Here is a 24,294-nt window from a genome sequence, read left to right as displayed (position 1 = left end):
TGACAAGTAGGGAAGCTCCATTTAATAAAATCATTTCTTTTAAAAAAACCACACACACATTTTCCCTTTCCCAATGTTCTAGAAGTGGCTGACATTAAAAGAATGAACTAATAGCAGAATAGAGGCAATTTATTCTGTGATCCAAACATAGAAGGCTACCATGCTTTGGGATCCTGAAGTTGATGAAAAAACAAAATCAGACCTTTATTTTAAGCCTAAAATTTTCAAGTATTTCTGGCCCTGACATCCTCTGTGCCAAGGACCATGATCCTGGTGATTTCTATCTTCCAGCTCCTTTCTATCATCAGCAATTGGTCACAACAAGCAAGTCAATGAGCCGGGGACGTGTGTCTGTCTGTGTGTTGCGGAGGGATTTGCAAAGGCCCCCTTGGTGAGATATGGAAACGGCACAGTTCGGCTCCCTTGGTGACTTGTGTCCTCTCAGTCAGAGTCATCTCCACCTCCATCGCTGCCTTTTAGATTACCAGTAGCCTACAAGGGAAGAGGAGTTTTTGATAAGTCAATAAAACAAGTGATGAGCACTCCTGATAAACAGAAACCTTATTCCATTTTCCAAACCTGAGAGAATACTCCAAATGAGCATCATTTGAGTAATGCAGGTTCAGAGAACTATGTTATCTCAAATCAGAACAGGACCTCAGAGGTCATCTAGCTTGATCCACCCACACTCAAGTAAAAATCTCTTCGACAACATTTGCCCCTGTATAAAGACATCTAACTATGGGGAAGTCACCCCCGCCCCACTCCTCCCAGGCAGCCCACTGCACTTCGGGACAGCTGTAACTCTAAGGAAGTCCTTCCAACTTCAAGGCCCTGAAATCTGCCTCTGTGGCTCCTACTTCTGCCTTCTGGGGCCATGCAGAATGATTGTTTTGGTTAAGTTTCTAAACTTTACAAACACTATATAAAACAGAATGGAAAATGAGGTTTGTACATGAAACTGTGAATCTCCATTCTGTACAGCTTGCTCACCTGTCTGAATATATGCATTCACCCATGTTACTTTCAAAGCTGTCCTGTTTGTCTGGGTTCCCTTCTGTTTTCTTCTTTAAAAAAAAAGTGCTTCATGGAGCCTCTTTCCTTTTTTTTGAAATCTTGTATCTCTAAGCTCACTCTCCCTCCCACTCTACGTTGCAAAATTGAAAAAGAAATGTACAGACCAGCAAAACAAATTCCCACACTGTTGTGTCTGAAAATATTCATCTCATTCAAGCAGATCAAAATCAGTAGTGTAAGTACTTGAAAACTGTATAAAATGTCTTTCCTAAGCCTTCTCCTCTCCATGGTAACATCTCTCCAACTGATCCTCACCTGGCATGGTATAAGAATAATAAAAATAACCACTAGCATTTTCATAGAACTTTTAAAGTTTTTAAAAGTATTTTTATGTGCTATTTCACACTTAGCCCTGGGAGGTAGGTGCTATTATTATTTCCATTGTACAGATGAGGAAACTGAGGAAAACAGACTCCTCCAAGGAGAAGAAATGACTGTTCCAAGATCACATGTCTTGTGTCTGAGGAAGCATTTGGGCTCAGGAATTCCCTCATCCGGACCCAGCACTCTGCCCCCCACCATCAGTGCTTTCATTATCCTGGCCATTCTCTTTATGATAAAGTCTAACTCTGCCTTTCCTAAAATGTGTCCAAATGGAGAAGTGATCCGACCAGGGCAACGTACAACAGGACTGTCCCTTTTATCACTGTGCGGCCTATGACTTCCCTTTCGTGGACAGCATTAGCTTTTGGAGCTAGCATGTCACACATGGCACACTGACCTTAAAGTTCATTAAAAATAAACAGACAAAAAACTTGAGATCTCTTTCGTAGCAACTGTTTAATGAACATACTTCTTCCCTTATCCTGTACTTTGGGTACTGAATTATTTTTTTTTGGAGGCGATCAGGGGTAAGTGAATTGCCTAGGGTCATACAGCTAGGAAGTTTCTGAGGCTGAATTTGAACTCTGATCTTCCTCACTCCAAGGTCGGAGCTTCATTCAGCTGCCCCTGGCAAACTGATTTTTTTGAACCCTAGTAGAGAGTTTTGCATTCATTCTTCTTAAATTTCATCCTATATTAGTCTTTCAAGATCTCTCCAGGACTTGACCTTTCTCATCCAGCGTGTTTAGTTATTCCCTCTCAGCTTCACATCATCTATTAATTTGACAGTTATGTCATCTGTGGCTTCTTCAAGTCACTGATATTGTCAAAAAGTGAGGTCTTGCTCCGATCACTGGGATCTTTGAGTTTATCAAACACCAGGCTTGCTTGTTTCCGCCCAGTGTGTACCTAATCTATTCCCTTGGCCCTCCATTTCTTATTCAATATCAAATTGTTGCCACTTGTAATACAGTGTGATATCTGGTACTACTAGGCCCCTTTCACATTTTTTTTTTTTGCTTTGATTTCCTTGTGTTCTTTCAGGAGAATTTTGCTATTATTTTTCCTAACTCTATAAAGTAATCCTTTGGTAATTTGACTGATAGGGCACGGAATAAGTAACTTAATTTAGGTAGTATTGTCATTTTTGTTTTACTGGCTCAGCTTATGGTGTATGAATTTATGGTAGACAACTGTTGTGCAGAAAATGGTGAAAGGACCAGTCTCAGAGCAATACAGGAGGACCTGTTTGAACCGAGGCAAAGCAAGCAGAATCAGGTGCACGATACAGTAACAATGGAGGAAAAACAGAACTCTGGGTTGCAGTTCTTTTGGAGGCAATGGATTAAGTAACTGTAAGTGCCTGATTTGAACTCAGGTCCTCTGGACTCCAGGCCTGGTGCTCTATCCACGACACCACCTAGCTGCCCTGAGACAAATGATGCTGATAGACTACATGGTCAAGGAAGGGTCTGATTCCTGAGGACCCATGATAAAGCATGACATTCCCCTCTTGACAGACAGGTGATGGACTCAAGGGTGCAGAAGAAGACGTGTAATTTTTACATGTCTAGGAGTAGGAATCTGTTTTGCTTAAATATACATAATTGTTATAAGGGTTTCCAATTTTTTTTTTCCAGTGAGGGGTGGGAGTGGTAGGAGGGAAAGATGATAAATTTTGGCAATTGAAATAAATTTTTTTAATTTAAAAAATAAGATAGGGTCTAGACCCCTGATTTTGTTGATATAAGGAATTCCAAGTTAGCACCTTCTATGTAATTTGGAGAGCTGCTTGGAGCAATGAGAGCTTGTTTAGCTCACAACTATGCAAGGTAAACACCACAGAACCAGGCTGTGGGTAACAAGTTTAGCAAAAATGAAAAGTAAAGCCATTAGGCTAGGTCCCTTTGAGCGACAGATGTGCAATGGTACATGTACCCATGTGGCCCAAAGTCATCTCTCTCTGATCCGAATTCACACAGCCCTAGGTTAATGTCTTTCTTTGAATACTTTCCCATTTCTACCTTGTATTATAGATAATGTGTGTTCCTATCCACTCCCTTTCTCGACCGTGAACTGAGGTCAGTCCCCAACACACCTAGCAAGGTGCCTTACCCATAGTAAGTGCTTGATAAATCCTTGGGCAAGAGAATACAGAGACGGGGCTCCAAGGTCATTGAATGAAATCTCTTCATTTTGCAGATGAAGAAGCTGTAAGCCAGAAGTGATATGACTTGCCCAAGGTCACACAGACACATGGCACATAGAAGACTTTTAATAAATATTTATTGATTGACTGACTGGGGCAGAGTCAGGATTCACACTCAGGACTCCTAAATCCAAATACAGTTCTCTTTCCCTTTCCCATGTTTGTCAAGGAATGAAGACATGAATTAAACAGTCACGAGCAAAATTAAACACCTACTATATGTAACAGGTGGTGGTGCAGTAAGTAAAGTACAACCGAGTCTAGAGACAAGGAGGACTTGAGTTCAAATGTAGCCTCAGAAACTTACTAGCCCTGCGGCCACAGGCAAGTCACTGAAATTGCCCAGCTATAAAGTGGAGATAATAACAGCCCCTACCTCCCAGGGCTGTTGTGACGATCAAATGAGACAACATTTGAAAAGCACTTGGTTTCAGTGCCTGGCATAAAGTAGGTGCTTAATAAATGCTCATTTCCTTCCATGTACCAGCCACTGGGCAGAGACAAAAAGTCCTTGGGATGTCTGTATGGGAGAGGATGGAGGAGAAGGACCCCCAAAGCGTTCATAAGAAAGGACTTCTTGAAGGAACCTTGTACAGTATTTGATGTTACAGATACAGAGTTAAAAAGGGGGAGCATCCCAGTCAGGGGGTACAACCTGTGCAAAGACATGGAGGTGAAAGAAGGAAAGTTACAGATGGAAATCAGCAAGCAGAGTGTGAGAAATTAATATTTCTCTCTTGTATTTAATAGGTAATTATTGTATTAGGACCAAGGTTTTCTGCCTTTTCTACTTCCTCATCCAGAAATCAACTAGTGTGGGAAATCTGATTTATCCAGGAGGCCAAGATCTTAACAGACAGTAAAGGAAATGCTAAGTTTGGGCTAATGTGTGCATTCCTGCCCATTGTGTTTGCTCAGACAAGTCTGGGGAGGTATGGATTTTCCCTTCGGTCTTAACAAGTGATATGGAAATTGATGTCTCTGTTGACCAAAATTTGGGTGACACAGGCATACCCCAAGACCTTCGTTTTAACACATAGCACACCTCCCGTTATAATATTCTTTCCTTGCTGGTCAATCAGAGTTGATTTCACCCTCAGGTGAACCCCTTTCCCAAAAGACTTTATAAATATCAAAGGTTCTAGAAGTTTGGTGTCTTTGGCTACCAAAAAGACACTGAGCCTGTTCCTGTTGACTGCTTTCTAGACCCAAATCAATAAAACTGATCTTAATTTACCCAGAAACTTTGTCTCAGAATTTTTTAATCATCCCAAGGGGCTTGGAAAGATAGGTTGTAGCCAGCAGGTACAGAGGTTTAAATGCCCAACGGAGGAATCTATAGGCAGAGGCAGCCCCAGAAACTTCTTGAGCAAGAGAGTGAAGTCCAGTGACGGGACATTTCAGGGAGTCAGATTTAGAGCTCTCAAACTCACTTATAGTATTTCAAGCCAACATCCCCCACCCAAAGAGCCATTTCATGAAATTTGGAATTAGCTTCCTACTGGGGACTCCCCTGATTTTTTACCTGCGCATTCCCAGCATCTGCCTTGGCCTCAAGACAGCCAGCATCAAAGTCGTGGTTTGGAAGAGTGTTCAGCCAGCTTGTCATGGAGTGCTCCTCCATCTCTGTCTTGATGATGGTGGGGTAGATGTACTGCTCTTTGAATACAGTCATCTTCTCCTCCTCTTCCACCCAGTCCAGGGGTTCATGCAGCCCATCATTTCCAAAACGCCGATTGTACTGTTCAAAATGGACCCTCTCCAGGACAAGCCCGAGCCCTGGTGCTTTGGGGATATCCACCTTCTCCTCTCCCCAGCTGCGCTCCATCACAGACTCAGGTACATAGCCCTTCGTGACAGCAATCACCAAGCCGATCATCTTCCGGATCTGGTGCATCATAAAACTCTGGCCCTTGACCTTGATCACGGCAAACTCCATGCCTTCCCGCACAAAGGGCGCCTCGCAGTGCATCTCCATGATGTAGCGCCTGGCACTCGGCTCCTTGGGGCCCTTCTGAGAGGTGAAATTGTGAAAGTTGTGAGTGCCCTTGTAGCTGGCCAGGAGCTTGTTGACTTTCTCCAGGGTTTCTGGACTCAGGCGGTATCTCTCATCCTGGACATCGCTGTCTTTGTGGGCAAAGGCAAACGTCGGCAGCATGTAGAAATAGGTCCTTGCATCACATCTGTTCTTTGAGTTAAAACTCCCGGTGACCCTCTTCAAACCTGAGGAGAAATAATGGGAATGAAGGGTGGGAAAGAAACACTGAAACACTGTAAAGCGCAATGAGACCGGGAGCACAGACTTAACACTGTAAAGCGCAGTGAGATCGGGAGCACAGACTTAACGCTGTAAAGCGCAGTGAGATCGGGAGCACAGACTTAACGCTGTAAAGCGCAGTGAGATCGGGAGCACAGACTTAACGCTGTAAAGCGCAGTGAGATCGGGAGCACAGACTTAACGCTGTAAAGCGCAGTGAGATCGGGAGCACAGACTTAACGCTGTAAAGCGCAGTGAGATCGGGAGCACAGACTTAACGCTGTAAAGCGCAATGAGATCGGGAGCACAGACTTAACGCTGTAAAGCGCAATGAGACCGGGAGCACAGACTTAACGCTGTAAAGCGCAATGAGATCGGGAGCACAGACTTAACGCTGTAAAGCGCAATGAGACTGGGAGCACAGACTTAACGCTGTAAAGCGCAGTGAGATCGGGAGCACAGACTTAACGCTGTAAAGCGCAGTGAGATCGGGAGCACAGACTTAACGCTGTAAAGCGCAGTGAGACCGGGAGCACAGACTTAACGCTGTAAAGCGCAATGAGACCGGGAGCACAGACTTAACGCTGTAAAGCGCAATGAGACCGGGAGCACAGACTTAACGCTGTAAAGCGCAGTGAGATCGGGAGCACAGACTTAACGCTGTAAAGCGCAGTGAGATCGGGAGCACAGACTTAACGCTGTAAAGCGCAGTGAGATCGGGAGCACAGACTTAACGCTGTAAAGCGCAGTGAGATCGGGAGCACAGACTTAACGCTGTAAAGCGCAGTGAGATCGGGAGCACAGACTTAACGCTGTAAAGCGCAATGAGATCGGGAGCACAGACTTAACGCTGTAAAGCGCAATGAGACCGGGAGCACAGACTTAACGCTGTAAAGCGCAATGAGATCGGGAGCACAGACTTAACGCTGTAAAGCGCAATGAGACTGGGAGCACAGACTTAACGCTGTAAAGCGCAGTGAGATCGGGAGCACAGACTTAACGCTGTAAAGCGCAGTGAGATCGGGAGCACAGACTTAACGCTGTAAAGCGCAGTGAGACCGGGAGCACAGACTTAACGCTGTAAAGCGCAATGAGACCGGGAGCACAGACTTAACGCTGTAAAGCGCAATGAGACCGGGAGCACAGACTTAACGCTGTAAAGCGCAGTGAGATCGGGAGCACAGACTTAACGCTGTAAAGCGCAATGAGACCGGGAGCACAGACTTAACGCTGTAAAGCGCAATGAGACTGGGAGCACAGACTTAACGCTGTAAAGCGCAATGAGACCGGGAGCACAGACTTAACGCTGTAAAGCGCAATGAGACCGGGAGCACAGACTTAACGCTGTAAAGCGCAATGAGACTGGGAGCACAGACTTAACGCTGTAAAGCGCAATGAGACCGGGAGCACAGACTTAACGCTGTAAAGCGCAATGAGACTGGGAGCACAGACTTAACGCTGTAAAGCGCAGTGAGACCGGGAGCACAGACTTAACGCTGTAAAGCGCAATGAGACTGGGAGCACAGACTTAACGCTGTAAAGCGCAATGAGATCGGGAGCACAGACTTAACGCTGTAAAGCGCAATGAGATCGGGAGCACAGACTTAACGCTGTAAAGCGCAATGAGATCGGGAGCACAGACTTAATGCTGTAAAGCGCAATGAGACTGGGAGCACAGACTTAACGCTGTAAAGCGCAATGAGACCGGGAGCACAGACTTAACGCTGTAAAGCGCAATGAGACTGGGAGCACAGACTTAACGCTGTAAAGCGCAATGAGACTGGGAGCACAGACTTAACGCTGTAAAGCGCAGTGAGATCGGGAGCACAGACTTAACGCTGTAAAGCGCAGTGAGACCGGGAGCACAGACTTAACGCTGTAAAGCGCAATGAGATCGGGAGCACAGACTTAACGCTGTAAAGCGCAATGAGACCGGGAGCACAGACTTAACGCTGTAAAGCGCAATGAGACTGGGAGCACAGACTTAACGCTGTAAAGCGCAATGAGATCGGGAGCACAGACTTAACGCTGTAAAGCGCAATGAGACCGGGAGCACAGACTTAACGCTGTAAAGCGCAATGAGATCGGGAGCACAGACTTAACGCTGTAAAGCGCAATGAGATCGGGAGCACAGACTTAACGCTGTAAAGCGCAATGAGATCGGGAGCACAGACTTAATGCTGTAAAGCGCAATGAGACTGGGAGCACAGACTTAACGCTGTAAAGCGCAATGAGACCGGGAGCACAGACTTAACGCTGTAAAGCGCAATGAGACTGGGAGCACAGACTTAACGCTGTAAAGCGCAGTGAGACCGGGAGCACAGACTTAACGCTGTAAAGCGCAATGAGACTGGGAGCACAGACTTAACGCTGTAAAGCGCAATGAGATCGGGAGCACAGACTTAACGCTGTAAAGCGCAATGAGATCGGGAGCACAGACTTAACGCTGTAAAGCGCAATGAGATCGGGAGCACAGACTTAATGCTGTAAAGCGCAATGAGATCGGGAGCACAGACTTAACGCTGTAAAGCGCAATGAGATCGGGAGCACAGACTTAACGCTGTAAAGCGCAATGAGATCGGGAGCACAGACTTAACGCTGTAAAGCGCAATGAGACTGGGAGCACAGACTTAGAGTGGGGGCAGCTGTCATCTCCAGGCCTCTGCATGGCTGTCACCCATGTCTAGAATGCACACACTCAAAATGTCTCGGGCTTCCAGAGGAAGCCTTTCCTGATCCCCCCAATAGCCTGCACCCTTCCTCCCAAACTATCCTGTACTGAACTCCTTTGTATGTGTGTACATCTTTTTATTCATTTTACATTTGCAATCCTCTATGTGCTTGTTGTCTCCCTCAATTAGAATGTAAGTTCACTGAGAGTAGGGATTGTTTCATTCTTTGTATATATCCAGAGTCTGGCAAAGAGCACGTTGCATATGGTTTAATAAATGCTTGTTGAGTGACTGTCATTAGAAGTCATCCAGTCACAGAGACAGCTAGTAGTGCAGTGGACAGAGCAGTGGGCCTGAGTTCCAATCCAGCCTCAGACGCTTACTAGCTGTGTGACCCTGGGTAAGTCACTCAAATAATGTTTGTCTCCCAACAGGGATGATAATAGCACCCCCTCCCAGGGTGATTGTGAGACTATATGAGATAATATTTAAAAGCACTTAGCACGTCCAAGGCCTAGCACATAGAAGACGCTATCTAAATGTTGGCTATTATTTATAGTATTCCAGATCTGCAAGAGAGTTAAGGGGGCAGCTAATCTAGCCTCTTCATTGTATAACCAAGGAGACTGAGACCAAGAGAGGGTGACTTACCTAAAGTCACACAGGTGGTGCCTGGCAGTGCCAGGATTCAAACCTAGGTCTCCTGAGTTACAACTGAGTATACTAGACATTGATACCATGCTGCTCCCTCAACCAAAAATTCAATGAAAATGTACTAAGCATCTCCCATGTACAAAAGGCAGTATGCGAAAATGTGCCCCAGAACCTCTTTTCAGGGGGGTTCCTAGAGTCCAAACTATTATCATAATAACATGAAGATATTATTTCCCTATAAAAGACTCCCCCCCTTGCACACCTGCGTGAGTCTAGGCTTTCTTTATATACTTCCACTAAAACAACACATCATGACAGAGTAAATGCAGAAACAGAGGAGAATCAGCTGTCTTCTATTAGACCAGACGTTCAACAGATTTGCAAGACTATGTAAAACAACGCCATTCTTCTCACTGAATTTTTTTGTTTTGGAAAATAAAGTTGTTTTTTATAAAAAATATTATTTATGGTAACATGTAATGAGTTCATATCTTTAAATGAATATATTTTAAAATGTTATCAGTTTTTAATTTCTAATAAATATCAATAACCCAGATATACAAAAGCTCTTTGGGGTCCTCACTCAATCATGTTTAAGAACGCCAAGATTTGGATAACTGCTGGTACAGAGTAATAAATGTGCTCCCTTACTAGCTGTGTGACTCTGACCTTCCCTCTTTGAGCCTCAGTTTCCTCATCTGTAAAACTTGGGCTGGACTAGAGAACCTCTAATGTCCCTTATAATCTCATCATCCTATAAACTCTCTGAGCCTCCAAGGGGTGAGGGCTCATCTTGAAGGAGAAAGATCTAATACCAGGAGCTCCCCAGGCTAATAAAAATTGGAGCATGTTCTATACATGCAAAACATTAGGTTTTTTTTTTTAAGATATCAAGGAATCTGCATTCTATTTGGGGGCAGAAACACAGATAATTATTATACAAAATAAGAGTGTGATAGAGGCAAGGAAGTCCCCAGAGTCCTATAAGGAAGAGGGAAAGAAGGATTTATACAGCATCTACTATGTTCCAGGAGCTGTGTTAAGCTCTTTACGATTAGTATCTTATTTGAGTGTCACAACAACTGTAGGAGGTAGTTACTATTATCATCCCCATTTTACAGATGAGGAAAGAGAGGCAAAGTGACTTGCCCAGGTTCACATAGCGGGATGTGTCTGAGGCTGGATTCGAATTCTGGTCTTCTTGACTCCCAGGGCAGCTAGGTGGTACAGTAGACAGAGTGCCCAAGCCTGGAGTCAGGAATTCTTACCTTCCTGAGTTCAAATCCAGTCTCAGACATTTACTAGCTGCATCTTTTCAGAACAGTGAGGGTACTGAGAAGTTTGGGTTGCCCATGACTCACCTTTGATCATCATTTTAGCTATAATTCAACAGTATTGATGCCAGAAGGGGATCTTAGTGCTAGACCACTTAATCCAACCTCTTCACACAATATTTTTTAATTCATTTAGTAAATTTATCCAGTAATTAATGAACATATTAATCAAGTCTAACAGTGTATTTAATGCTCTACACCCATAGGCCCCCATCTCTAAGAGGTACATTAAGCCTCAGACAAGTCCTTCACCTTTTCGATTCTTACCTAGGATCCTGATATGAGATGGAAGGTGGCTATTAATCTTTTCCAAAATGTTGTCAATGAGCCACACCTTCAGAGATACAATCTGGCCAGCAGCAGATACACCCTGGAAAGGAGACACCAGTCAGAACTGGGGGGTAGGGGAGACACAGACAAGCAGAACAGCATTGGAATTCCCATGTAAAATTTGAATCATGCTAAGAAACCCAAACTGTACATATGTGGGGGCAGGGAATCTGGGGATAAACAGAAGTGTGTGTGGGGGACACACTCCATTTCAAAGAGACTATGACAAGATGACTGAGCACTCACAGCCAGAGTGCCATGCCCAGGAGTTGTTCTCCCCTCTAAAAAAAAAAAAAGAGAGAGAGAGAAAGAAAAAACTGCACAAAAATGAAACCAACAGATCTCTCGTTCTCCAAACTGCTAACATGTCTCCATGCCAGATTCAAGAGTGACGTATGGCTACACATAGTTTGGAAAAGTGGGAAAGATATGTTACTTTAACATATCTGAACAAGCACTTTCTTTTTTATAGGAAAGAAGCAGACACGGACTGCATATCTGAAATTCTTTCACTCTTCCCAGATGACCCAAGTATGGGCAATTCACTAAGTTTAAAAAAATATATAAAAAGAACTTATAATCCAAAATGATCTGATTGGCTTAGTCATCAGCTTCTAAACACCATCCTGACAGTTAATTAAAAAGGGACAAGAGGTTCTGCGTTTTTTTGTTAAGCTTAATCAGACCAAAGGTAAATAAGGTAATCTGAGGGTGGGAGTGATGGGGTGCTTGAGTGTTTGTGTATGAACCCCAATCCAAGATCACATCTCTCCCTAGCTTCAAAACATGATCTCTGATGGTTTTCTCCCCAGTCCAAAAACACTATGCCTAGCAAGAACTCATGAGTGGGCCCCAGTAAAACAAACTATCTTTCTCCATCACAAGAACAAGCTGACCTCTGAAGAAATTCTCTTGTAAAAACAGGACTATCTTGTAACCACAGAATTATCATGTATTGATTCCCAAAGTTATCATATTCAATCTAAAGGTCAAGCTATAGACATCAACTCTCAAAGCTATCTTGCTACAGACCAAAAAAACACCCCTGAGAAAGCCCTTCCCCTGGTTTCCAGTAGTGAATGAAGCCTGTGACCAAGGTTGTAAACTATCACGTAATTAGCATATCTGCCAGATAATCCACTACTTTTCCTATGCATCATTCCTATTAAGTTGCAAGTTCCTTAAGGAATGTAGGTGTTACAATAAACCTTTGCCAACTTGACTTAAAGAATGCTTGATACTGTGAATTCATTCCAGACAGCCCTCTCCTTTATTTCAGTCCTTGAGGGGGCCTTGAACCTCCTAAACCCTCTTCAGGTGAAGAAAGGGCTGAAGGGCAAGTCTCTCCTGGACATAGTTCAAAACTTCGGTAAATTTCACTCCAACCACATCCCAGAAGAATTTGCCAAAAGGTCAAGCTTGTGTGTGTAACCCCATTTTCCAGAGAAACCTGACAAATATAAAAGGCCAAATTTCATCAATTTAAACTACAGCAGCCACTCCTGCATTTGCAGAACTGGAGACTACTCCCTTTGCCTGGGAACCTTGGTCTTTGACATTACAAGACTTGGCTGTGGGTAAAGGGGTTTCAGAAATGGAGGTACAAATGATGAATTCTCAATTCTGACTATGCCGTCAACAGCACATCAGGAGAAGACACACCTAAGCTGCTCATGATTCCGTGCTGTCATTTGGTTGGCAGTTATAAAAGACCCCATCAGCCCTCACTCAAGGTGTTTGGTTATTAAGAAGCCATTGACTCAATTTATTGATTACTGCTAGCCTAATTAATAAATTTATCATGCTCCAAACTTTGTCTTTCAGTTTACCTTAATTTCAGTCATGACAATATAAACTCCCAGGAGGTCAAAGAAAAGAGGGAAAAGTCCCATATGTACAAAAATACTTATGTTCACACTTTTTCTGTAGTAGCAGACAAAGGGAGTCATCCCAGATTAGAAGAATGACTGAAAAAACCATGGACGTGTAAGTAGTGGAATGTCACTGTGCCAAGAGAGAAAATTAACCAAGACTCATAGGAACTAAAACAGAGTGGAGTAAGCAGAAGCAAAGGGAGAGCATCCACAGTGACACAAGTAACACAAGTAACACCAACACGAAAGTCAAGTGAACTAGGAATCAATGGAATGAGTCCAGATAACTTTCAGGGAGAACAAATTTTCCCACTGAAGAAGCATGCTAGCCACCTCCTGCTAGGTCCCAATTAGTACAAGTGAAGAATCCTGTGAAGGGGCTTAATTCTCCCAGCATGTTTCCACTGGGCTGGAACCAGTGGCCATATTTTATATGGTTAACTTCAAAGAGAGAGAATCTGAATGCATGAGACCAAACATGGGGTTCATCATTCACACAAATCGGAACCTCACTGTGGTCTCAGATATTTTTTTCTAGTGTTGACTGATTTTGCTGGAATTTTTTTCCTCTTTATTTTTTATTTTTAACCTTTTTGTTTACGGGAGAGGGGAGATACAGGGGAATTGAGGTGATCAATAAAAATCTAATTATTTAAAGAAAGAAAGTCCTTTTAGGAGGAAGGTAGGGGATCACAGGTACAGAATGAGGAACAGATTATCAAACATAACCAATGTACTTCTGGTTCTCCCCTAATAGGTAGGTGACAGTGAATAGTGCTAGGCCAAGAGTTCAGAAGATCCGAGTTCAAATTTGACCTCAGACACTTACTAGCTTACCAGCCTCAGATACTTACCTGTCTGAATAGTACCATTTTTTTTTAAAATAAGAATCACATGTGGGCTGCAAGCCTGCAATTCTTTCAATGTTCCCAAGGAACCTATATATGTGGAAAGTTGCTGAACCTGTTTGCCTCAATTTCCTCATCTGTAAAATGGGAGTGATAGAGCAACACTGTGATGATCAACTTTGATAGACTTGACTTTTCTCAGCAATGCAATGTTCTAAGTCACAGTTCAAAAAGACGCATGATGGAAAATACTTTCCACTTCCAAAGAACTATGAAGTCTAAATGCAGACTGAAGCAGACTATTTTCACCTTTTTGGTTGTTCTGTCTTTCTCTTGGTTTTTCCCTTTTGTTCTGATTCTTCTTTCACAATATGACTAATGTGGAAATATGTTTAATATCATTTTACATGGGGATGGGGGAGAAGAGAGAGGGAGAAAAAAGTTTGAAACTCACAATCTTATAAAAGTGAATGTTGAAAACTTTCTTTACATGTACTTGGAAAAAATAAAACACTATTTTAAAAAATGGGGATGATAATAGCACGTACCTCCCAGGGCTGTTGTGAGGATTAAAGGACATAATATCTGTAAGGCACTTAGCACCATGCCTGACACACAGTGTTACATGAACAATTACTGTCATTACACTTCTGTTACAAGGGAGAACGAGAGGTTGGCAGGTGGGGAAGTGCCGTGGACTTTTTTAAAGAGCATCAGTTCTTCGAAGAAAAGGAGAATACCTTGTCTGTCCGTGCACACCGCTGAAAGGACATTTTCTTCATATCTTCTCCATGGTTCTCCGGAATGCAGCCAGACTGGACAAGGGCAGACACTAAGTCGTCTTCGATAGTCTTGAACTGGGAGGACCCCAAGTTCCTCTGGGCAAGGGAGGAATGTGCTTTATTCTCTAATGCTGATACAAAGCAATACAGGGTAATCACAATACAGGGCAAACAAAGGTCCTGCTTCTGAGCTAAAACAGGAAATGACTGAAGATTGACTATCAAGCCAAATATGCTGAGGGATCACCCACATCTTCCTTAAATCTGGGGCATGAAAACGTCTGACAGTGTTTCCTTTCAAACAGAAAGTCAAACTCCCTCAACCAAGACGCCAACTGAAATTCCAGACTCCCAAGGACATCTCAGACCACTGCTGGCAAACCCTGCCTAGAACTGGAGACCATGAGACCACCCTCAAAGGAGAAGCATCTCCCCCCATTCCTCCAGTTCCAGCACCTTTCTCAAATACTCAAAGATCTGTGATTGATTTCATCAGTTGGAGGAACCTATAAGTCCCAGCCCTTCTAGGCCTCTGTACATAAGTAGTAGGGAATTCTAACGATGCACATACAAGTTATGTGACATGTCAAGGGGTCACTAGCTATTAAGTGTCAGGGTAGGATTTGAACCCAGGGTTTCCTTTCTCTAAAGCTTAGCATTTCTGAACTAGAAGAAAGTGGCATATGAGAGTATTCATGTATACATAACACTTTATACACAACAACAGTACATGATATATTACATACATGATATACATTGTATATGTATGTCTGTATATATGGACTGGTATAGGAGATAGTTATATCTATCTAGGGGCAGCTAGGTGGCATAATGGATAGTGTACCAGCCCTGGAGTTGGGAAGACCTGAGTTCAAATCAGCCTCAGATACTGTTGTATGACCTTGGGCAAGTCACTTCCCCCTGTTTGTCTCAGTTTCCTTATCTGTAAAATGAGCTGGAGAAGGAAATGGCAAACCTCTCCAGTAGCTTTGCCAAGAAAACCCCAAATGGGGTCACAGAGAATTGGACACGACTGAAACAACTCAACCACAACATATCTATGTATTTTAATATTTACTAATGTTGAATATTTAACGTAACAGAATGTATATTTTTCATGTTTATGCTATATTAATATGTATATACAGGCACTGGTGTACAAGATATCCATCTTGATATTATATATTATATAAAAATTTCCATACACCATTCATTATCATGATGACAGAAATGAGTAAAAGTATAATGAGGTTCAAAATTTCTAAACTTTATCAGTTTATTCACAAAGCCAGTAGAAATGACTATCTCAGCCCAACCAAGTGACCTCCCACTGAGGGCAGACCAGGTCTTTTAATCCTAGGTGAGTCTTCCTTCTGATTGGACCTCCCCTGGCAAAGGTAAGCCAATCCTGGTCAGAGGACATTTTAATGAGTCACCTCAGCTCCTTCCCATTCATAAAATGGGAATAATCCTCTAATAGGAGTGTGCAGCAGTTTAGGTTGAATCAACTAGATTTTGGGTTGAGTGGGTGGTAGGTGAGGTTACAAGGGTGGAAGACACAAATTACAGAATAGAATTTAGACCAAATGCCCCGGGCATTTAGAGGAAAGAGTGGAGGTAATTATGAGACAAAAGGCTGACCTTCAGGCAAGTTTCTAGGGAATCGTAGGTGAAGGGTGAAGGTAAAAGGGTAAGGGCTCTTAGACTCAGATCGTGGAAGAGGATTAAACCTATTGCAGTTTAAGTCTTAAAAATAGAATTAAAATAAATTCATAATTTTACATTATACCAGATTATATATTATATAGATGTTATATTAATAATATACTACATATTATTAACATAGAGTATGTGTAATATTATGAAATGAAATTATATAACGAAAACCCCAAATAAGGTTATGAAGAGTCGGACATGACTGAACAATATTATATATGCATATGTCTAATATGTTATGTAACATATTTCTGGACAGAGATTTCATATACCAGTCCCTATACGTGTGCGTGTGTATGTGTGTAGCATTTAGTACCATGCATGGCACATTTCTGGTGTTCAGTTTTGTCTAACTCTTTTTGACCTCACTGGCAGAGATACTGGAGTGGTTTACCATTTCCTTTTCCAGTTCATTTTACAGATGAGGAAACTGAGACAAACAGGGTGAAATGACTTGCTCAGGCTCACAAAGCTAGTAAGTGTCTGAGGTCAGATTTGAACAGGCCCCAAGCTCTGTTCACTATGGTGCCACCTAGCTGCCCTCCTTAGAACATAGGAGGTATTCAATAAATACTGACTGACCTCAGGAAGGATGGGTGGGAAGGGGCAGAGTGGGTGGGATGGACAGGACTGATTCATTCCAGAACAGCTGACATTCGTGGTGGAAAGGCCACTGTTCTTAGAGGGAAGAAACACAGGATTGGGGGCCATCTCTGACATCAGATGTGTGTCCACCAGTAAAGCCATTTCATTGCCAAACCTCAGTTTCCTCATTTGTAAAATGAGTAGGCTGGGCTCTAATGTCCCTTCCAGTTCTCAATCTATGATCCTACATAGTCCTGGGTGTGACTTACAACCATTCCCGGAAGCCTGAGCCCCACTCTTTGGTCTGGTTCCCAGTATGTCAAGCACCTGTGACTTCATCAGCACAGGGACTCCCTCCACTAATGCAAGCTTCACCCCCTCCATGCTCCAAGGGTCTCTGATCATTTTAGGAGATGTTGAGGCTGAAGACATTCATCACCCAATGGCTAACACCTGGTCACATAAGTCCCAAGCCTTCTGCATCCTCAAAGGACACACCATGCAAGGCTAGGGCTCCCAATCACTCCAGGCCAATGGGACCTAGCAAAGGCTGGCATTGCCTCCTAAACCCCTCCAGGGTCAGCTCCAGGCTACAGTGCAGCATCCAATGCTACACAGAGCACCAATACTGGAGAAGACCCGAGAGGCCATGCAGCCCAACCTGAAACCTCAACCAGATTTGCATCTGCAGCCTTCCCCAAAAATGACCATCCAGCCCTGCTCAGACTTCTGGGGAGTGTGGGAGGTAGGGAGAGAGAAAGGGAAGTATATAGGGGGGGAGCCTAATTGTTTGGAAGTTTTAGAAGAATAAATCTGCCTCTTTGCAATTTCTACCCCTTGAATGCCCTGGTTCTCCATGTAATATGGTAATATGTGACTCCATCAATGTAGCCACTTCCTTTACCAATACAGATGGTGTCCCCTCTCTGCCTTAGGAAAAGGATTCCTCACCATGTGTTTTCCTGTGGACTTTCTCTCCCAATGCCACAGCAATCTTCTCACCCTAGAAGTTCACTCTGCCCCTGCCACCCTTTCCACCGACAAACTGGGATTGCTAAGGGGAGGGCCCAGGCCAGGTCAGTCATGTCTTCATTCCTCTTGACTTTCTGGGCTTTCCCTTGCTATGCTCTGACTCAGACACCACTTATTCAGCCCCCTTCAACGTGCTGTCTTGAGGGGAGGGAGTCTTTCTCTGCTTGGTCTTGGCAAGGTGTCTGGCACTCAAGTGACAGCAAGTTAAAGCTTCTTGACTTAACTTTCCTACACTGCCTGATCATTATATTTCAACATAACAGTTTCCCTTTGTAATCCTATGTATTTTATTTGATGCATTTAAAAACCTTTTTCTGAGGAGCCCACAGGCTTCCCATCTATCCTCCAAATCCTCTGAATTTTAGTGCCTTCCTTCTCTGAATTATGGCCTATTTCTCTTGCATAGAACTTGTTAGTACACAGTTGTTTGCTTGTTGTCTCCCTCATTGGATTGTAAGCTCCATGAGGGCAGGCACTGTCTTCTGCCTCTTTTTGTAGCCCCAGCCCTTAGCACAGGGACTGGTGAAATAAAATTTAATGACTGAGTGACTGCTTCCCCTTCCTACCTATCCATCTGGCACATAGGATCCAGAGAGTAAAAAAAAAAAAAAAGAAGCATTGCCTTGGGTCAGCAGTGGATAAAAGGCAGGCCCTGGAGTCAGACACTTACTAGCTGTGTGACCCCAGGTAAATCACTTAACAGAGAAGGAGGAGGAAGAGGAAGAGGAAGAAGGAGGAGAAGGAGAAGAAGCATTGCTTGGAAGATGACCTTTAGCCATCTGGCAGCACATCCAATCCCTCTCCCAAGGAACTCTCCTCCAAATAACTGGAGATAAACATCATTTCACATTCCTTCCCACTCCCCTCGTTTTATCCGCTCTAGTCTAAACATCCCTATTGGAGTAAGACTTTTTAACATTTTCTTTAAAAATTTTGAACATTTTTAAAAACATTTTTGATTGGAGCTGTGGTTTCCCTGGGATGGGGAGCTCACAGGAGGAGACCGTCTACCAAAGCAGGCCGGTGAGGGGTCCTGTGACTTGGCCTAGACCACACACTCCACGTTACCTCTCTGCCTTTTGGATTTCAGAGTCTCATGGTATAAACCCCCAGAAATCAGACAGCAGAGCCATCCCAGGCAGCGGGCAGCCAGGAGTCTGTTCACATACCTGCATCCCATGGTAGCCTTTCCCAGAATAGGCCATCAGGAGCACAATCTTCCTTTTGGGGATTTTCATACTATGTGTCTCCTCTTCCTCACCAGTCTTTGGCCTCTTAGCTTGGGGTTCTGCTTCCTCCCACTTCTTGAGCCCCCGATCCCTGCTTCCCCTCACATTGTTCCCCGGGTCCTCTGTGGCCCCAGCCATGGGCTCAGCCTTCACGGGCACAGTCTCTGGGTGCTCAGCCATGAGGATCTGTCTGAAAAGAATCAAGAAAAGGCGGTTAGGAGTGATTAGATGGAGGCATCGGTGGTAAATGGTAAAGGAGCAAGGCAGCTCTGGAGAGTATGGCCCACTACCTGAGACAGCGTAATTCACAGTGCAGCAGAGGCAGCGCCTTGCGAGTCCTGCAGGCGGTTTGCTGGGCTACAGCCTCAAGCTTTGGGAGGGAAGCTCCCATGGAGAGAAGATGGGACCACACGCCTGGCTCTGGTTACCTCAGGCACCAGCTACAAGGGCACACAAAGAGGGAAAGGAATCAGTCAACCAGCACTTATTAGGCACCTACTGTGTGCCAGGCACTGAACATGCTAAGTACCAGGGATAGAAAAGCACAGGCAAGAAGGAAAAGGCAGCCCCTGATCTCCAGAAGCCCCCAGTCTACGTGGAAGACAACACACAAATAATGACAGAGAACAAGCTATAAACAGGATAGAATGGAGCAAATCTCTGAGGGAAGGGGCCGATATTAAAGAGGATAGGGAAAGGCTTCTTGTAGAAGGTAGGATTTTAGCTGAGACTTAAAGGAAGCCAGGGAAGTCAACCAATCAGCATTTATGAAACACCCAATATGTGCCAGGCCCTGTGCTAAACACTAGAAGCCAAGAGGCAGAGATGAAGAGGGAGGCAGGCAGGCACAAGGGACAGCTAGGGAAATGCTCAGCATCTAGAGATGGAAGGTCCTTTGTGGAACAGCCAGACACCAGATTCCAGAGTTATGTCCTGGCCCTGGGGAATATTGGTAACTGGAGACAGTAGTCTTGGGGCAGCAGGAGGTCAGAGGCCAGCCATGCAGGGTTAAGAAAAGAGTGAGAGGAAAGGAAGTGGAGGAAGTGATCAAGGGTAGCCTGGGCAAGAAGGATGTTAATTAGTGTCCCTGCTCCCAGTGTCTCCCATCTCTCCAAACCATCCTCCACCAAGCAACACAGAGACAGAGATACAGATACAGAGACAGAGAGAAAGAGAGAGACAGAGAGAGGGAGGGTTAAAGGGAGGGGACAGGGAAAAGGAGGAGAAGGGAAAGGAAGAGAAAGAGACAGAGAGAAAGAGGTACATGTCTATGCGTGTATGAATACACATGTGCCACCTTATGTGTGTATACACACATATTTGTGCATGTACATACACATGCATACATATACAACATACAAATGTGTATATGTATAAATGTTTAATGTAAGTATTTATAAATAAGAGGTATAGAGCAATTTAGAACTATGCCCAAAGGGCTATAAAAATGTGCATATCCTTTGACCCAGCAATATCACTTTTAGGTTTGTATCCCCAAGAGATCATAAAAATGGGAAAAGGACCCACATGTACAAAAATATTTATAGCAGCTCTCTTTGTGGTGGCCAAGAACTGGAAACTGAGGGCATGCCCACCAACTGGGGAATGGCTGAACAAGTTGTAATGGTGAATGATGAACAGGAAGACTTCAGAAAATCTTACAAGAACGGATGCTGAGTGAAGCAAGTAGAACCTGGAGAACGTTGTACACCGTGACAGCCACAGTGTGCAAGGACTGTTTCTGATAGACTTAGCCCTTCACAACAATGCAAGGACCTAAAACATTCCCAAAGGACTCTTGAGGCAAAATGCCATCCACATCCAGAGAAAGAACTATGGAATCAGAATGCAGAATCAAGCAGACTATTTTCTCTTGTGTTACGTATTGTTTTGTTTTTTCTTACGGTTTCTGCCATTCTAATGACTAATGTGAAAATGTGTTTGATAAGAATATATATGTAGAACCCATATAAGATTGCATGCCGTCTGTCTCAGAGAGGGAGGGAGGGAAAATTGAATACTTATAGAAGTGATTGTTGAAAACTGAAAAAAAATTAATATAAAAAAATAAGATGTATATCACTGCTTACTATGTATATAAAACTCTAAGTATACACACACGTGTGTTTGTGCTCAAACCTGTGCTTCAAGGGGATATATATGTGTGTACACATACACACACAGTAACCTTAAAGCACAGGTCTGAGTCTATTTATTAGATGGATAGAAAGACAGACAGACATGTAGGTAGGTAGATAGATATCCTTCAAGCACAGGTCTGAGTCTGTTTATTAGATGGATAGAAAGACAGACAGACATGTAGGTAGGCAGATAGATATCCTTCAAGCACAAGTCTGAGTGTATTTATTAGATGGATAGAAAGACAGACAGACATGTAGGTAGGTAGATAGATATCCTTCAAGCACAGGTCTGAGTCTGTTTATTAGATGGACAGAAAGACAGACAGACATGTAGGTAGGCAGATAGATATCCTTCAAGCACAGGTCTGAGTCTGTTTATTAGATGGATAGAAAGACAGACAGACATGTAGGTAGGCAGATAGATATCCTTCAAGCACAAGTCTGAGTGTATTTATTAGATGGATAGAAAGACAGACAGACATGTAGGTAGGTAGATAGATATCCTTAAAGCACAGGTCTGAGTGTATTTATTAGATGGATAGAAAGACAGACAGACATGTAGGTAGGTAGATAGATATCCTTAAAGCACAGGTCTGAGTCTGTTTATTAGATGGACAGAAAGACAGACAGACATGTAGGTAGGCAGATAGATATCCTTCAAGCACAGGTCTGAGTCTGTTTATTAGATGGATAGAAAGACAGACAGACATGTAGGTAGGTAGATAGATATCCTTAAAGCACAGGTCTGAGTGTATTTATTAGATGGATAGAAAGACAGACAGACATGTAGGTAGGTAGATAGATATCCTTAAAGCACAGGTCTGAGTCTATTTATTAGATGGATAGAAAGACAGACAGACATGTAGGTAGGCAGATAGATATCCTTCAAGCACAAGTCTGAGTGTATTTATTAGATGGATAGAAAGACAGACAGACATGTAGGTAGGTAGGTAGATATCCTTAAAGCACAGGTCTGAGTCTGTTTATTAGATGGATAGAAAGACAGACAGACATGTAGGTAGGTAGATAGATATCCTTCAAGCACAGGTCTGAGTCTATTTATTAGATGGATAGAAAGACAGACGGACATGTAGGTAGGCAGATAGATATCCTTCAAGCACAGGTCTGAGTCTGTTTATTAGATGGATAGAAAGACAGACAGACATGTAGGTAGGCAGATATCCTTAAACACAGGTCTGAATATGTCTCTTCCCCAAAGTGCCTCCAGGATAAAACACAAACTTCTCCGGCATTTAAAGCTGTTTGCTCACTGGTCCTAACCGGTCTGTCCAGGCTTCCTTACACATTTACATATCCTCCTCCAAACACTCAAGAATCTCCTCCTACCCCACCCCCACCAGCTCGCTTGTGTGTGTATATATGTGCGTATATGTGTGTACATGTATGTGTATGTACGTATGTATATGTCCGTGTGTGTGCGTCTGTGTTAACACAGCCCTGATCTAGAGGCACCTCCTCCTGATTTACTCATTTGTTAATTAATTTATGTATTAATCACTTACTGTAGACTGGAGGCGCATTTATCGAGCACTTACTGACTACGGAGCAGGGCTGAATCGCTTACTGAGCACGGAAGCGTTCAGGAAGCACCGGCTGCCCAGGGACAAGCAATCATTAGCCCCTTCCTGCATACCGGACCTTCCGGACCCCACCTGGGCCAAGCCTCCGGCTCGTTTTATGTCCGAGCCTGTGCCCGCTGCGCCCCCGGCTGATCCTACTGCCCACTGCGGGAGCATTGCTTAAGCGCTTACTGCATGCCGGCCACGGGGATACAGCGCCGGGCGGCGCGAACAAGCGGGTTCCTCCGCGACGCCCCCAACTCGGCGGAGTCGCGACTATCGCGATCTCCCGTCCCAAGCGGAGGTCACCCGCCGCCGCCGCCGGGGCTCGAACCCGGATCTTCGGGACCCTGGGCTGCCCCCGGCAGGGCCCGGCTCCCCCACCCCCTCCGCCCCCGCCCGCTCAGCCACGTGCGCCCCTCCGCAGCCCCCCCGCCCCCGCCCCACTTACGGAGCGGCGCGCGCGCCGAGCGGGTCAGGACCACGTGGGCGCCCAGACATCCCGGGAGCGCGCGCGGAGGGGCGGGGCCCGGCGACGGCGGCCGGGCAGGGACAACGGCATCCAAACGCGCTGCGCTGGTGCAACTAGGAAAGTGGGAGAGGGCGGGGTCTTAGGGGATTGGGAGAAGACGCGTTCCTTCTGCTCTTGAAGACACTGAGGCCCGGAGAGGAAAAGGGGCTCCCCCCATAATGTTAGTACGTTATCCTCAAAACAAGGAGGCCGTCCTTGCTGCCTCTGAACCAGCCCGCGAGGGGGGGCTGCCGTTACCGTACAGATGAGGGCGCAGCCCCCGAGAAGCGGCCAAGAGCGCGCAGGTGACCGGAGGAGCCCGCCGGCCTCGGGGCCGCGGCCCGGGTCTGAGCCGGCAGCGAAGGCGCGGGGCCGCTGGGGGGCGCCCTGGCGGCCTGTCACCTTGGACAGCGCACGGAGCCTGGAGCTCTCCGCGTGCGGACCCCCCGCCGAGGGCCGCGGAGACGCGGGGGGCATCGCGCCTGCCCTGTACTGCCCATGGCACGAGGGGGGAAATGCTCCGGGAAACCGCTGAGACCTTGGCACCAGGGGGCGCTGCGGAGTAGGGGGCACCCCGCTTCCGGACAGACCCCTCCCCGTACTACACACACACACACACACACACACACACACCATACACACACACCACACATACCATACACACATACCATATACACCATACACACACACACACACACACACACACACACACACACACACCATACACACACACACCATACACACACACACACACACACCATACATACCATACACACACACCATATACACCATACACACACACACACACACACCATACACACACACACCATACACACACACACCATACATACCATACACACACACCATATACACCATACACACACACACACACACACACACCATACACACACACACCATACACACACACACCATACATACCATACACACACACCATATACACCATACACACACACACCATACACACACACCACACACACACCATATACACCATACACACACACACACACACACACACCATACACACACACACCATACACACACACACACACACACCATACATACCATACACACACACCATATACACCATACACACACACCACACACACACCATATACACC

The 24,294-nt window shown here is 44.8% G+C and overlaps 1 protein-coding gene across 11 annotated transcripts; it reads right to left on the bottom strand.

Annotated features, from left to right (window-relative positions):
- On the bottom strand, positions 1–23,422 carry PUS1 (pseudouridine synthase 1). 11 transcript variants are annotated; one of them, XM_072600771.1, is made up of 8 exons: positions 23,096–23,422; positions 19,214–19,363; positions 18,864–19,113; positions 14,320–14,457; positions 10,795–10,897; positions 5,136–5,833; positions 3,517–3,612; positions 1–492 (listed from the first exon to the last, which is right to left on the bottom strand). In XM_072600771.1, exons 2-8 carry the CDS (start codon positions 19,312–19,314, stop codon positions 442–444), a joined length of 1,437 nt encoding a protein of 478 aa, XP_072456872.1. In that variant the 5' UTR covers positions 19,315–19,363; positions 23,096–23,422; the 3' UTR covers positions 1–441. The 11 variants fall into 11 exon arrangements, with proteins under 11 accessions (XP_072456872.1, XP_072456873.1, XP_072456879.1 ...); XM_072600768.1 differs by lacking the exon at positions 3,517–3,612 and adding an exon at positions 1,182–1,332 and having other exon boundaries at positions 354–492; XM_072600775.1 differs by lacking the exon at positions 3,517–3,612 and adding an exon at positions 1,182–1,332 and having other exon boundaries at positions 354–492; positions 18,864–19,109; positions 23,096–23,121.
- Positions 23,423–24,294: the final 872 nt, after the last annotated feature.

The sequence above is a fragment of the Notamacropus eugenii genome, chromosome 4 (assembly GCF_028372415.1).
Source record: "Notamacropus eugenii isolate mMacEug1 chromosome 4, mMacEug1.pri_v2, whole genome shotgun sequence".
In the NCBI taxonomy this organism is placed as follows: domain Eukaryota; kingdom Metazoa; phylum Chordata; class Mammalia; order Diprotodontia; family Macropodidae; genus Notamacropus; species Notamacropus eugenii.
Note: the sequence above shows the minus strand (reverse complement) of the source record. Positions and strands in the feature narration are given on the sequence as shown.